The 13,567-nt window shown below is 54.6% G+C and overlaps 3 protein-coding genes and 1 non-coding gene across 4 annotated transcripts in view; all 4 read right to left on the bottom strand.

Moving 5' to 3' along the window:
- The window catches only part of LOC140923688 (LYR motif-containing protein 2-like), a 246,979-nt gene that overhangs the window by 107,967 nt on the left and 125,445 nt on the right, over window positions 1-13,567 (bottom strand). The gene's annotated exons all lie outside the window — the stretch shown is intronic.
- On the bottom strand, window positions 9,295-9,930 carry LOC140933190 (uncharacterized). Its single transcript, XM_073382706.1, has one exon. The coding sequence runs from the start codon at window positions 9,928-9,930 to the stop codon at window positions 9,295-9,297; it is 636 nt and encodes a 211-aa protein (XP_073238807.1).
- Trnaa-cgc (transfer RNA alanine (anticodon CGC)) lies at window positions 10,262-10,334 on the bottom strand. Its single transcript has one exon. It is a non-coding gene; the product is annotated as a tRNA-Ala (tRNA).
- Window positions 11,190-12,506, bottom strand: LOC140933180 (uncharacterized protein F54H12.2-like). Its single transcript, XM_073382696.1, has one exon. It carries the CDS (start codon window positions 12,504-12,506, stop codon window positions 11,190-11,192), a length of 1,317 nt encoding a protein of 438 aa, XP_073238797.1.

Here is a 13,567-nt window from a genome sequence, read left to right as displayed (position 1 = left end):
AAAGGAAATCATCGACGCATGGAGGTGTGCCAAGATGGATGTATCCGACAAAAAGGAGCAGCGCAAAGAAAGCGAGTTGGACGAACGTTGGCTGAAGCTTACTACGAAAGAACTCCAAAAAACAGGCCTGGATTGCAAAAGGAGTTGCACTCTGTTGCTGTTTGAAGTGCTGAAGTTTGACATGGAAACTTGAATGTTGTTGGAGGAGATGGAGAGAATGGATTGCCAGAAAAATTGACCTGCATGGAGGATTCAAAATGGGCCATTGCCGTGAGAGCCGTTGCCGTTTTACATGTAGTGGCTGCTTTGGAAATCCTGGTGAAATGGAGATGGAACACCTTGACACAACGATTTTCTCCAAGTAGTCAGGAACACCAAAAAAGCCCTGTAACTGGGGGTGAAACTCCAAGTCCACCAACAGAAGAAAAGGAAGCTGCGCAGAAGGACCCACAGAACGATGGAAAAATGGCCTTGTGCTCCCCTTACATTACGTTCCGTGCGTAGAAGAAGCCGAGGTTGCGAATGGAATGCGAAGCAGGGCGACTCGTCCGCAGTATGGGGTCAACTTCACCACGGCCGGTCCCAAAAACTACGGCTACCGCACCCAAAAAGGCAAAGTGGAGTGCAAAGTCCGAGGGGTTTTCCCATCATGGAGTACCGGCCCTTGGAGAGGATTATGGAAGGGGAGGAACATGGTAGGAGGAAGAAGGCTTTTCACCAACGAGGATCCTTGCGCTTGGGTATATGGAAGGAGCAGAACAAAGACGCCAAAAGGTAGAATGTTCAAAAAGGTTTAATGGTAACTTCAGTGTTAATGACAGTGTATTTTCCCTTTAATCTTGTGGAGCGGGCGTGAAGCCATACGGATAGGAATGAAAGGTGCTGGGATCCACCACGCGTTTGCTCGCCACCAACTGATAGCGCTTAATTTCGGTCCTCGTTTGGAGTCGCTTGGTTGTGTCATCCCGCACGATCTTGTGGGGGTTGAAGATCGGGATGGATCTGGCCTGGGCTTGAGGATGCCGAAGTTCGTCGAGGACATTGCGTTTTAAAATGTCAAAGTTCAATTGTTCTTGACCGCGGGCATTGAGGGAAAAACCTCTCACTTTACACTCGACTTTCCCTTGACGAGTGATGTACCCGTAATTTTTTGGACCCGCTGTGGCGAATTCCATGATGGTATCTCCCTCGTCTAATTCATTTTTGAACTGGCCCAGGTACGCTCCCGTCTCGAGGGTGGGTTGCCCTGGTGCATGTTTGTAAATGATGCTGTCCGTGTCCATGTACAACACTTGCTGGGGCTGTAACAGGAACAAGGCTTGACGATACAAATGCAGACGGGCATGGGCGGTGGTGAAGGCGGCGATAAAAATGTTGATGTGAGGCTGGATGGGTGCGGCTTCCGCAATCTTATTATAGACGATTTCCAACATCTCTTCGTTCACCACACGGATGGCGTGGAGGTGGACATCATCTTGGTTGAGGAGTTGATGAAACTTGGCTGGACTGGAGATGGCTTCCACTTGCGATTTGTTGCTGGCCTGGCCAAATTTGCCCCAAAAACTATTGAGCATCAATTTGGCTAACGCTCGTTTCGCGGGGTTCTTCTCAATTTGCGCATACTCTAACTGAACTCCTTCGTGTTCCAGGTAGGCTGCTATGTATTCCTGTCGTTTTAATTCATCTGTACCCACGCTGGCTGGCCACCCATCGGCTTCTTGTTTGATTTTCAAGAATGTGTCGATGTATTGGGCGAACAATTGGGTCGAAGTGTGCGGAAAATGCCAGATCTCGTGGACTTGTAATACATCGTAGCCTTGGGCAAGGGCTTCTTCCAATTCAATCGTGCACCACGTGCCAGTGAGGGCTCTTTCTGCATCGGTGTGGCTGCAGCGGGAGCTACGCTCAAGGAGGGGTTTGACCAATTCGGCTTCGACACAGGAACGACACAACGGGAAGAGGAGTTTGCCTTGGGCTCTGTAGGGCAGCACGGGTAAGTACAACCCATACGGCGGCAGCACGGTCACTTTGGCCAAACCAAAGTACGGCGTCAGGTCGGTGGACTGTAGTTCTGTCAGGATGACTGGATGCCCTACAGGGTACGTGCAATTTTTATTGACCCAGGGGTACAAAGAGGTAAAATCCAAGTATTGAATGGATTCACCTTGGTCTGGATCAGCCACGGCATGCATGGTCACGGCTTCAGTACGGCCCCCATAAAAGGCGTCTCGAGGTTCTAGGCGGTCTACGAGCTCCAACCCGTCCACGAACCCTTGGATATCCTCGCGGCTGGCCTTGAGACGTTTCCACTCGCACTCCCACATGGTTTGGAGAGCGTACCCTGACTGAACGATGGCTTGGTCTCTCGCCTGGGTGCGAAGGTACAGGTCATGCATGGTCTGGCGATCGTGCATCCGGATCTGGACATGGCGGTTCGGAAAGCAGGCAGGGCACCCGTGGAAAAAACAACCGTGGAATTCGTAGACGGTACGACTGGTGGGATTGTAACCGTCCACGCGCATGGGCTGGCAGGCGATCAGGAGCGTCATTTCACCTTTGTTTTTGGCATGCTGAATGTAATCTTCTTCCAGAAACGGATGCGGGTAGTCAGGATAGGCTTGGGCCATCAGGTCATGGTGGTCCCACTCGTCGGGGGTGATGGCCGCATGGCGGGCCTCTCGTTCCACGTGCTCTTGCCAATAGAGCCATTCCAGGGCAGCTCGGGAATAAGGTTTGCCTTTGTGATGCCAGCCTCGAATGGGTTCCGAGGCAATGGTCTGAGGGGTCAAACAATGTTTGCGAAAAAATCGGTTGCAGGCTGAGGCGATGGTCACACAATGTTCAAACGGGTTAAACCCCGCTAGTTGTTCAAATTCGGCGGCAAATTTGGTACATCCTTCTTTGAGGAGGCGAACATCACTTTGGCAGTAACTAAGGAGTTCCTCTTGAAAATGGAACTCGTAATGTTCGGCCCGGCGTTCTGCATGCCACTTGCAAAATTCCTCTTTTCTGGCAGGCGACATGCCTTGAGGGTCATAGTAATCTTGGGCTGGGATAGGTCCAATGTAGTCTTGGTGGTCTTGGGTATTAAAAAAATGGGGGAAAAACCCCTTTTTCAGTTCTTGTAATCCAAAGGCTTTAGGAAACGCGGCTAAAGGCATTGGCAAAAAAGACAAACTGTCCAGGAACTTGAGTCCCATTAAGGACAGGGACAAAATTTTGGCCCCATTGGCCAATTGGTCTGGTTTCACGTACTGTTTGTAACACTGTTCCAAAATGAAGTAACTGTCATACCCTTTAAAATTGTGGGCCAGGCAAATGACTTTTCGTTTGACGTGCGAGTTAGGGGGCCGCGTCAAGGTTTGGGCCCAGTCTAAGAAGGCCTCAATGCAGGAGTCTCCCGCAAAGGTAAACTGTTCGTCACTTTCGGACGTTTCTGCACACAGTAAATTGGCCACGTGCTCGCCGGTCTCTTGGCGGGCTTCAATGTCAAAGTAGAGGAATAATGGATGGGGCAAGACGGTTGTAGTCTCAGTCTCATCAGGCTCGGTTTCCTCACTGAGATTGGCTTGGAGGGTGGCCAACCCGGCGGCGGCTCCACGATGGCTGCGTGGACCAATGGGGCGTGCCTGCTCTACGATCGGCTGTATGTAACATCGATGGGTGTCTGTGGGCACCTGTTCTTTACAGGATGGGCATTTGCCATACCCGCATTTGTGTCGTTGGACGGCTGATCCTTTGCACAATGTCTGGCAGTTGGGGCAACGCTTGTGGGTGCTGCAGAGGGATGCTTGAGGAACGGGCGCTACACGCCCCGTACTGGTATGCGTCTGATGGTTCAGGAGGCAGTCGGCGCCGAAAAAGAAGCGCTTGCAGTCTCGGCATAGGACGGCGGCCGGGCCAGCTGCTGTGGAAAAGTCGCGGCATTGGGCTTGGTGGCAACTGGAACATTTCCGGCCTGGGCAACGGTGATGTTGCAAATCGTTGCTGTTAAAGGATTTTTCACAGTCAAGGCAAAAATAGTTTTTGCCAAAGAAGCCACTCAACGAATGACATACATGGTAATGGTCCTGGACTTTGATGAGGCAGAGGAGTTTGTCCTCGGGTTGGCGAGGGCCTTTAAAAATAATTTGATACCCATGGTCGGCGGACACCACCACAATTTGGTAGTCGGCTAATACAATTTGAAATAAGTTCAGTTCTCCTAGGCCACAAGGGCCTTCGGGTACACGGGCCCGTCTGTGTAGTTGGCGGGCGAGGGTTTCTTGAAGGGGTCCTCCCCTTAAAATGTGTCGGTACCGGCTGTCACGATACCCCCAATCTCGGAACGCTTTGGCGGTGACCAACGCTCGGGCACAACACAATTCGTCTTTGTTTTCAATACGTACGACACTTGTTTTGTTTTTTAACAACTGTTCAATGGGTTTGGTGCCGGGCCGTTGACCGCGACTGCCTGACCCGACTCCACTGTCTCGGATATGACTGACTTCTATATGGAAGCTATCATCGATGGCAAAGTTCTCGTTGGAGTTGAGAATGTTGGACATTTGTTGCATCATCATTTGGGCGGGTTCGGTGTCTTGGAGCCAATCGCGGACTCTGACCCGGGAAGACTGGTAGGCGTGTTGTAGTCTGTTGCTGGACATGTTGAGCATCAGATGGTCGTTTTCATGCACCCCCGGCTGGTCTAACACTTGCCGCTGGATGGCGATCTGGAGGGCTTGATCCAACAAAGATGGAAGCTGGTCTCGCGGAATCAGTTCGGGACGAAGGGCACCTCCCCGTTGGACGAGGCGCGTGGTAAACACACGGCGATGTAGTCCAAATTTACGGACTCGACGATCCACGTGGGGAACGAGTTCGAATTCGAGAGGCAATGGGTCGGCTTCGACGGCTTGGAGAGCCTCTAGGCAAGCCGCCTCTTCAGCGCTATCATTCAGGGCCGCTTGGACAGGATCTTCCAAGGCTTCCAGAACCTCCAAACAAGCGGCATCTTCATCCGAATCATTCAAGGCGGCGGCAATGGTAGGATCAGACGGGATCACGTCAACAGCAGTTAAACAGTCTTCCACGGGATTGTTCAAGACGGTAGCAGTACAGGACAAGCTTGGACGTCTGCCATCGGCCATCGTCAGAGGAACAGAGTACAGAGAACACAAAGGGATGACGAAAGCAGTGACGAAGAAAATACAGACAGGAAACCAGGTATCTGCACCCAAAGGCATCCGTTTCCACGACAGAAGTATGGCTTGGCTATTTGTCTCTATTCCAAAGGCATGGAGGGAACTAAATGAGGGAGATGTACAAGACAAAGGCAACTAAGGCGTGGCAAGCCTTGGAGAGGATCATTCACTTTTCGAGGTCTGCAACTTCTCCTGAAGAGACAGCTTCTTCTTTCAACGAGAATGAAAACAGCCTGACAGGATGTGAGCTCCACAGGAACAACTGCTTCTTACAAAGAGAATGAAAACCGCCTGGCAGGATGTGACGACGGCTCCACAGGAGGCTCCCGGTTTTGTCTTGGCCAATTCGAGCGCATCGGACTCGAGCGAAGCCCGGAATACGATGAAGTGCTGAAGGGCTGAGGGCTCTTTTTATAAAGAGAAGGTCGTTTTCCCAAGAGGGCGTCCCAGAGGCCCTCTTGGGAAGGGGGAACCCAGGGGGGATGGGGGGGTATCCCCCCGGGTTTTTGGGCCTAAAGGGGGGAGTCTGGAAGTAGGTAGGGAAGGTATAAAGAGTCGAGGTAGTCCGGCAGGCCTCGTTCATCAAATGGGGTCACGGGATGGCTGCTGCGTAGTTTGCGTGGGAAGTATCTTTCGACGGTACTTGGTGGACCAGACGCTCGTTTCCTTGGGAGTCAGCCGAAAGGAGCTCGAACCCTCCGATGTTCAGTACATGCCCTGCTGTGGCCGGTCCATACATCACAGCTGTGTGCGTGCTTGGTTTGGCTTTTTGCTGTCCAAGAATTGTTTGGTCCTTTGTCCCTATTGCCATGACAGAATTACCGGGCCCGTCTTCAGGCACGGACAACACTGTTTACCCAACCCCTCGTGGCACTTTACCCTGATGAAGAAGGAACTGCCGGCGCTCCTCCGATGTTTGACGACGGGCAATTCCGACAAGATCAGCAAGCGGTTGTTGGGCATTTTTTCTTACCTTACCAAGTACAACATGGAAACCAAGACCCTCCCGCCCCCGGAACCCATCGAATTACGGGCGATGATTTGTTGCGGGTTGACGAAGGAGATGCTGCCTCTACCAACAGCAATCAAGATTCATCCATCATTCGATTTCTTGAAAATCTTGTTAACTGAGGCGGACATTGTCCCCGATGACGACATACTAGTACGTCCTGTCTTTAAAGTGTACGGTCGTTGTGAACAGTGCCAGAAAATGTTACGTGAATGCCCCACCGATAAAGATGTGGGTTTGAGTGCCACGGAAGTCATGTACGTGATGATGCCGCCCGAATGGTCAGACCCCATCGATTGGCAAGCTGAGGGATGCTCTTAAGGAGCCCAGGACGGGAATCAGGGACTATCTTTAAGTGTGACAATCTTCAAGTGTGACGCGATGAAAAAAACTGAGATGTAAACTGTATAGTGTGAAATGTAATATTTAATAGGTCACTAGAACTCTACTTTAGTTACACAACCTCGAGACAATAAACATGTTTGGTTACAGTTTAAATTTACGTTTAGCTTGCATTATTTTTTTGACGACGCGTTCGGTCATGGTCTTTTTTCCCGGGAGGGTTTGAATGGCGCGAATCATCTTGTCGTCGGCTTTCCACTTGTCCTGGAGATTGCGCGCCCGAGAATAATCAATATCGTGCTGTTTGGAAATGCGGTCCAGCCGGTTGATGCCGGGATCCCCGCGCTTCAGACGTTTCTCCAAATGGGTGCCTGGGCCCATGTATTGATACCCCGGCCAATGAAATTCGATGCCTGTCTTGCCCAACCATTTTTGGACGTCCAAACCCCGACCGATCATGCGACGGCGGCGCCGTCCACGGCGCGACGCGCGGCGGCGGCGTCTAGTAGTCCTTGCCATCGAGTTTCCGCTGCACCTTTTCACCCCACTCGCTCCAGCCGGGTTGACGTTTCAACTTCTGCGTTTCTTTGGGCACCTTGGGGAGATGATAACTGAAGCGGATTTTTTTCTTCTTCTGGGTGGGAGCAGGGGACTTGCCTTTGCTCTTGGACGTACTGGGAATGGGCGTGGCCAATTCCTCTTCCCAATCGTCGGCCGGTAACGAGATGGGTGTCTTGGACAGAAATTTCGGCTTGGGTGGAACTTTCGGCTTCCCTTTGGGTGTGGTCTTGGGTTGGGGCGTGCTGCTTTTTATAAGCGTTTTCAAGAAGGTCTCCATGGGTCCTTGGGCAAACTGGTCGTCGTCGTCGTCGTCGGCCCCCGCCGCCACTCCGGCCGCCGGCAAATTCATGGTCCGCACGCGTCTGGTGGCTCGACGCACCTGGGGTCCCAGGGCTTTGAGGCGGATCTTTTTGGTGGCCGGCGGGATCTCGGGGGAAGCCAACAAGACGTGTTGTTTGGCCGCCAACCGCGCGGCATGCGTCAACCGCGAATTCTCCATCAACGTGCCTTTGTAATGGTCCACCAGTCGCTCCATGTCCGCCGGGGACACCAGGTACTTTTTCTGGTACGGTCCGTGACTCATCTTGACAGGCAATGACGACACACGCGATCCAAGGCGTGCCACACACCCGCCCCAGTTTGAGCCATCATGACGTGCCGTCGCCGTTTTATGGAATGCTTGCGACGCGCCATCTCGCGCAAGGCCTGCTTGTGCGGACGCAACTGATCCAAGAGTCGAGGCGGGACGGTCACATTCCCTTTCAAGGTGTTCATCACCAACTCACTGATGGCATTGACTTGATCGGCATTGGCATGCTGCAATCGTTCCCGTCGCACGTGCTGGTCGGCTTCTCGCAACACGCTCCGCAAAAAGGGCAGTTGTCGTTGTAGGCGTCGCACCATGGTGTCCTCCTACCTTTTCCCAACGTACCAGGGGGTCTTTATAGGATTACTTGGCCCCGGTCATCTTGAACATTCGGTGGCGCTGGTTCGCTTGCACCTACTACCAAGAGATTTTCCCCAGGCGTTTCTTGCGCGCGGCCTTCTCGGCGGCCATGGCGAGAGGGATGAGAAAGGGTAAAATTCCCCCTCGTTGGTAGTAGCGTCGTCGTCGTCGTCTCCGTCCGCGTCGTACCATGATGCGAAGTGATGGGGTAAGGAACTGAGGCTGTTTTTATACCGTGTTGGGGGTGGACAAACGCGACGAGGTGCGATAGACTTCGGGTTCGCCTCCATCCTTGTAGACCGTGGTGACGGTATTGGTATGCGTGATGCCGGCAATGCGGCGCCCCACCGACCGTTGACGAGCATCTTCGGCCAACAGATCCATCTGACGTCGTAATTCGTCTTGATTCATCCGTGCTCGTCGAGGGGGTGTGCCACGCCCACGCCCACGGCCACGACGGCCCCCGCCGCCGCCACCGCCACCCCCGCCGCCGGGCGGGCCTCCATCGTCGCCCCCGCCACCCCCTCCGGGTGGCACCCCGCCGCGTCCCCGGCCTCGACCTCGACCTCGTCCTCGCGGTGCCGGGGCTGGTGAAGGGGTCCGGGGTGTCGGGGGACGGTTGGTAATATATTGGTTCAATTGATCCTTGGTGAGACCCACGGACGTCAACAGGTTCTCCATCTGCCCGGGCGGAAAATTCCCTCGGGCAATCTGTTCCATGACGTCGATTTGACGGGCAGTGAGCGTGGGCGACAGGGGGCGTCGGCCGATGTAATCGGTCAATTGGTTAAAGTCGAGCCCCACCGAGTCCAACAGGGCATCGATTTGATCTTCGGGCACCTCATTTCGAAGAATCTGTTCCATGACACCGATTTGTCGGGGACTAAACGTGGGCGACGGCAAGTCCTGGGTCGCGGCCCGGATGGCCGTCACGCTGGGCACGCCCGAACTCGGCGACGAGACATTGGGCGCCACGCCTACCCCGGCCGGCGGGGCCGTGGGGATGCCCGAGAGGTCCATGGCTCGTTGCAAGGCATCTCGCACCGCACGGGGCGTGACGAGGGGGGACCGTCCGACACCCACCGACAAGGGCGTGGTGTGCCCTTCCAAGCGTTCCGATAAGTCCCGTTGCCGACCTCCCTGGCGTCTCCGCTGTTGTCGCGCCCGTTCTCGAGCCAGTTCATTCTCCCAGGTCAATTGGTCGAAATCCAGATCGTCCCGAAACTCGTCGGACGAGGGGGTGGTCCGTCGACTCATGCTTGACGTTCATAGGTTTCCGTCGGTCCTTCCTCCGGTAACACGTTGGTGAAGAGACGGTACCGATCGTCTGACGCGGGATGCAAGTCCAGCATTAAATAGCCAAAAGGACGCTGGGTGCATTCGCGAAAGATGTTCATCACGTGAGACCAGTCGTTGGGAAAGGCTTGCAGCGCCAAGGTGCGCATGCCCACTTGATCCCGCGGGTTCTTGAACGCCACGATGTAATGGGCGTTGCGCGAAATGGTTTTGGCGAATTTGCCTGGCGGGAATAGATCCTGGCACAGGAAGAGGACGCTGATGTTCCGATGATGCGAGTGCTTGGAAAAGAGATCCAACACGCGTTTGTCGTTGGCGCCTTCGTCCATGAGATCGTCCAACACCAAGAGTCCCCCTTGCGTGGGACCGAACCATTGGTCCAACTCCTCCGACGTGGGCAGTCCTTCGTGAAACTGCACCTTCTCTTGCTTCATCTCGTCAAAGGCCGGTTGCCAGGCCCCGTAACAATAATGTTTCACCCGAGGAGGGGGGTACATCAATTGATCGGCGTGCTGTAACAAACGGCGCGTCCACGTCGATTTTCCGCTCCCCGACGGGCCGCCCACCAGTGTGTTGCAGGGATGTCGAATCATGTCGACACCATGGCGTACAATCGCGGCGAGGCGTCTTTTATCAGGGTCAGCGTGGTCTCCACCACGGCGGTTTCCGGGCAGGCGTTCAACGCTCGGGTCAACCCCAGCCAATCGCCGGCCCACGTTAATCGACGGAAGAGTCGATAGTGTCCATAATCCCAGGTGTCGCAAAACGCGTCCACGGGATGGATCACGAGTTCCATCAACAGACGTTCGTCCAAGGCTTCCAGGACACGTCGCTTATCTTGTCGCGTAATCATTGTCTCACCCAAAAAAATCACGTCGCCGCGAGCGCACCGGTTTTTTATGGAGCGCCCGCGACGACGTGGCGTGGAACCTATCGGACTCGAACCGATGACCCACGGCTGGCGAAGCCGCTGCTCTACCCACTGAGCTAAGGTCCCCTGGGGAAATGAGTACGGAGAACCCCCGCGGCCAGACTCGGTCATGCAGTGGTCAAGGGTGGTACTATTTTTATGGAAATACCGGACGTACCCACCACCGGCCGGGAGAGAACCCTTGAGGTCGGACCGACCGCTCGCGCGGAGGTCCCCCGCACCCACGTTGGATCTGGGTCCCGTCCCCTTTATATAGTCGTCCTTTCCCGCCGTCTCCCCCTTGTGGGACACCCATAAAAAACACACACCTCGGTCAAGCGTCAAGAGTCGTTTAATGAAGGAAATAAACAACGTCGAGAGACACAGCGTTGCGTATCCGGTCCATCGGGTTCGTCCATGCCCACGTCGCGCAGTGTACTCTGGATCCAGTCACGGACGCGTTCCCCCACGCGATGATCGTTCCACACGTAATCGCCGTCTCGAAAACTTTCCACAAACTCCAACAGGCTCCGTTGTCGCACGCGGTCTTGCAGGTACGCAAAAACATAATGGCCACAGGCCAGACTGTCGTAGGCTTGCAACGTCTTGTCGCTACGCACCACGTATTTCCAATGCCGCGCGATCCATTCGTGAAATCCCGGCGCTTCGTAGACGGTCAAGGGCAACCCGTAACTGTCCATCACTTCGCACACCCCCTCTTCCGTCCAGAGGGCCAACCAATGCTGACCCGGTTCGCCGGCCGGGTCCGTGTTGACGATGTAGGCCCCTCGGGTGGTCTTGGGAGGATGCTCGGGCAATCGATCGGAGGGATAGACGCCTTGAAACACGCGCTTCAACTCGGGGTCCGAGAGCGCCAAGGCTCTCAATTGACGATCACTCAACGCCACCAGTTCCATCGTTCAACTAAACCCAGGAGACCCTTTACACTTTGTTATCATACGTCACGGCACCCAAGTGATCGATGTAGATGACGCCTTCAAATTCGCCCCACACCAAGATGGTGATGTTGGCATTCAGGGCCGCTCTGAACTTGATCTCCAGACGCACGTTGCCGGTCTGCTTGGGATTGAGTTTGTACCCATCCGCATCCCCGCTGGGCACGTTGTTCCACATGAACAAGGTACAATTCTTGTCTTGTCCCCACTCGTCCGGTTTGACCATGAACTCGCGATGTTTGGGCACGGCCCCGGCGGCTTCCAAGAACCGATAATACCCCAGTCGATCTTTGCGGTCATTGGCCCCGTTCAGTTCCAGGGTGACGTACGGGTACTCTTCCCCCTCGATAAACTGACGCACGGACGTCACCCCTTTCTTCTGGAAGGCAAACGGATACTTTTCTTTGTCCCCATTGAAGGCCGTGCTGTCCAAGATCCCCACGATCATGCGCTGGGGGACTCTGCCCAAGAACAAATTATCTTGCTGCCACACGGTGGTGGTCCCGTTGAACGTGAATGAGCGAATCTGATCACACACCACCGGGTACCTGACCACCTGCTTGCGGATCTTGCGCTCAGTTTCCAGGGACCCGTAGACATCCGGGTTAAGGTTCAGTCGGCACAAGTGCAAGGTGATGTCCACATCTTGCTCTCGCAACGTTACGTACCGCTTGACGCCGGTACCACTGGTCAGCGTACTAAAGGTGTAGAAATCGGGACTGTTGAAGTGCAACTCAAAATTCATTTCCACCCCGGGCACCATGATCTTGCCCGTGTGGAAGGCAGGCAGGTACGGTCGCATGACCAAACGGACCACGTTGTTGTTTCGGAACGGGGTGGTCAGGGTCTTGAGCAGGTTGGTGTCGCCGTGGGCCCAGCCATTGGTGGTACTTTTGTCGTCGTCGTTGCCCGCGGCGGCCAGCGAAGCCGTGACGTTCAAGAAATTGACCCAACCTTGAGGCTGCAACAACGTTTCTCCATCGTCGCGGTGGTAGTTGAGCAGCGTCTGGAAATAGGCCGAGTAGGCGTACGTGTCGGTCTGTTCGGTCATCAGGGTGCCATTGAACCGCAAGTTGATCTGCTTGAAGATGGTGTGGGCCAAGTTGTTGACGGCGTACACGAACCGGGTGTTGTTGGCATCCGACGCCGCATTGGCATCGGCCACGATGCCGTTCTGGGACGACGAATACAACCGCAGGTCGATGACGAAATAACTACGATTCAAATCCACGTAATCTTCCAAGGCCTGCACCGAGAACTTCATGGGCGTGATGCTGGTACTCAATTTGTGGTAGGGTACCATCTTATACCCCTGCAGATCGTAGTCGGTCGGAGGGACCGAGAAAATGTCCAAACTACTCATGACGCCAAAGGAGGAGGAGTGCGTCTCCTCAGCGGCGGCGTGGTCGTTTTATACGCATCCTGGCCGCCACCCATTTGGGCAGGCCGAAGCCTGGCGGTTTGGGGATGTGAGGATTGAACCATCCACCGCGCTGGGCGCGACCTCGACGTTGTTGGGCCAACAACCATTTCGTCAAGTCGTACCCCGGGGGTTTGGGGACGCTGGCACTAATCCATCCCCCTCGTTGTCGTGCAAACGGCGAGGGTACGCTCCGTTGATAACGAGGCCTGGATTGCACCACCAACCTTCGTGGACGCATCCTCTCACACACCCAGCACGTCGCGTAAGCGTTTCGCCCCTTTCTTGTACAACGACGTCCCTACTCTCTTACCCACCGAGGTCGCCTTCCTCTTGGCCACCGTCGCGAGAATGGGAAGGGCCTTGCGTTTCAAGTTTTCTTTTATCCCTTGTCCCATGGCTTTCGCGCCGGCTTTCGCGAAATTGGACAGAATGGGTCCGCCCACATCAAACAGCAAATCCCTCTTCAGTCCTCGTCCATCCTGCGGTGGCAGGGGTGGTGGACGGTATCGCGTCAGACTGCCTCCCCACATGATGTGATACATGACCCGAGGCACGCGCCTTTTTTATACGTCTCGTTCGAACAGGAAGGTGACCAGGGTGCGTCCCGCGCCGAACTGGACCAACTCTCCTTGACTCTTGGCAAGTATCACCTCCACGACGTCCATGTACTCGCGCCGACACGGTAACCATTGGATGTGTAAGGGTTCAAATTAGGCCACGCCCTTGCCTTGGTGTCGGTGCTCCACTTCGCGCACCATGGCATGCAGTTGACTGCCGACGATATTGCTGTCCACCAAGTCCGAGTAGACCAGAAAGGTGCTCAAGGGTTTCCCCACCGCCTCTCGGAAAGCCACGTTCAAGTTGACGAAGCGCCAATTGATACACTGACTCAACTGCAAGTGGTCGCTTTCTATTTTCCAAAGGTCGTGGTTGTTCAGTTC

The sequence above is a fragment of the Porites lutea genome, chromosome 1 (genome assembly GCF_958299795.1).
Source record: "Porites lutea chromosome 1, jaPorLute2.1, whole genome shotgun sequence".
NCBI lineage: Eukaryota > Metazoa > Cnidaria > Anthozoa > Scleractinia > Poritidae > Porites > Porites lutea.
Note: the sequence above shows the minus strand (reverse complement) of the source record. Positions and strands in the feature narration are given on the sequence as shown.

Bases quoted from the DNA above. Each gene is read 5' to 3' on its own strand.
- LOC140933190 (XM_073382706.1), bottom strand. From the start codon at position 9,930: ATGATTCGACATCCCTGCAACACACTGGTGGGCGGCCCGTCGGGGAGC.
- LOC140933180 (XM_073382696.1), bottom strand. From the start codon at position 12,506: ATGGTACCCTACCACAAATTGAGTACCAGCATCACGCCCATGAAGTTC.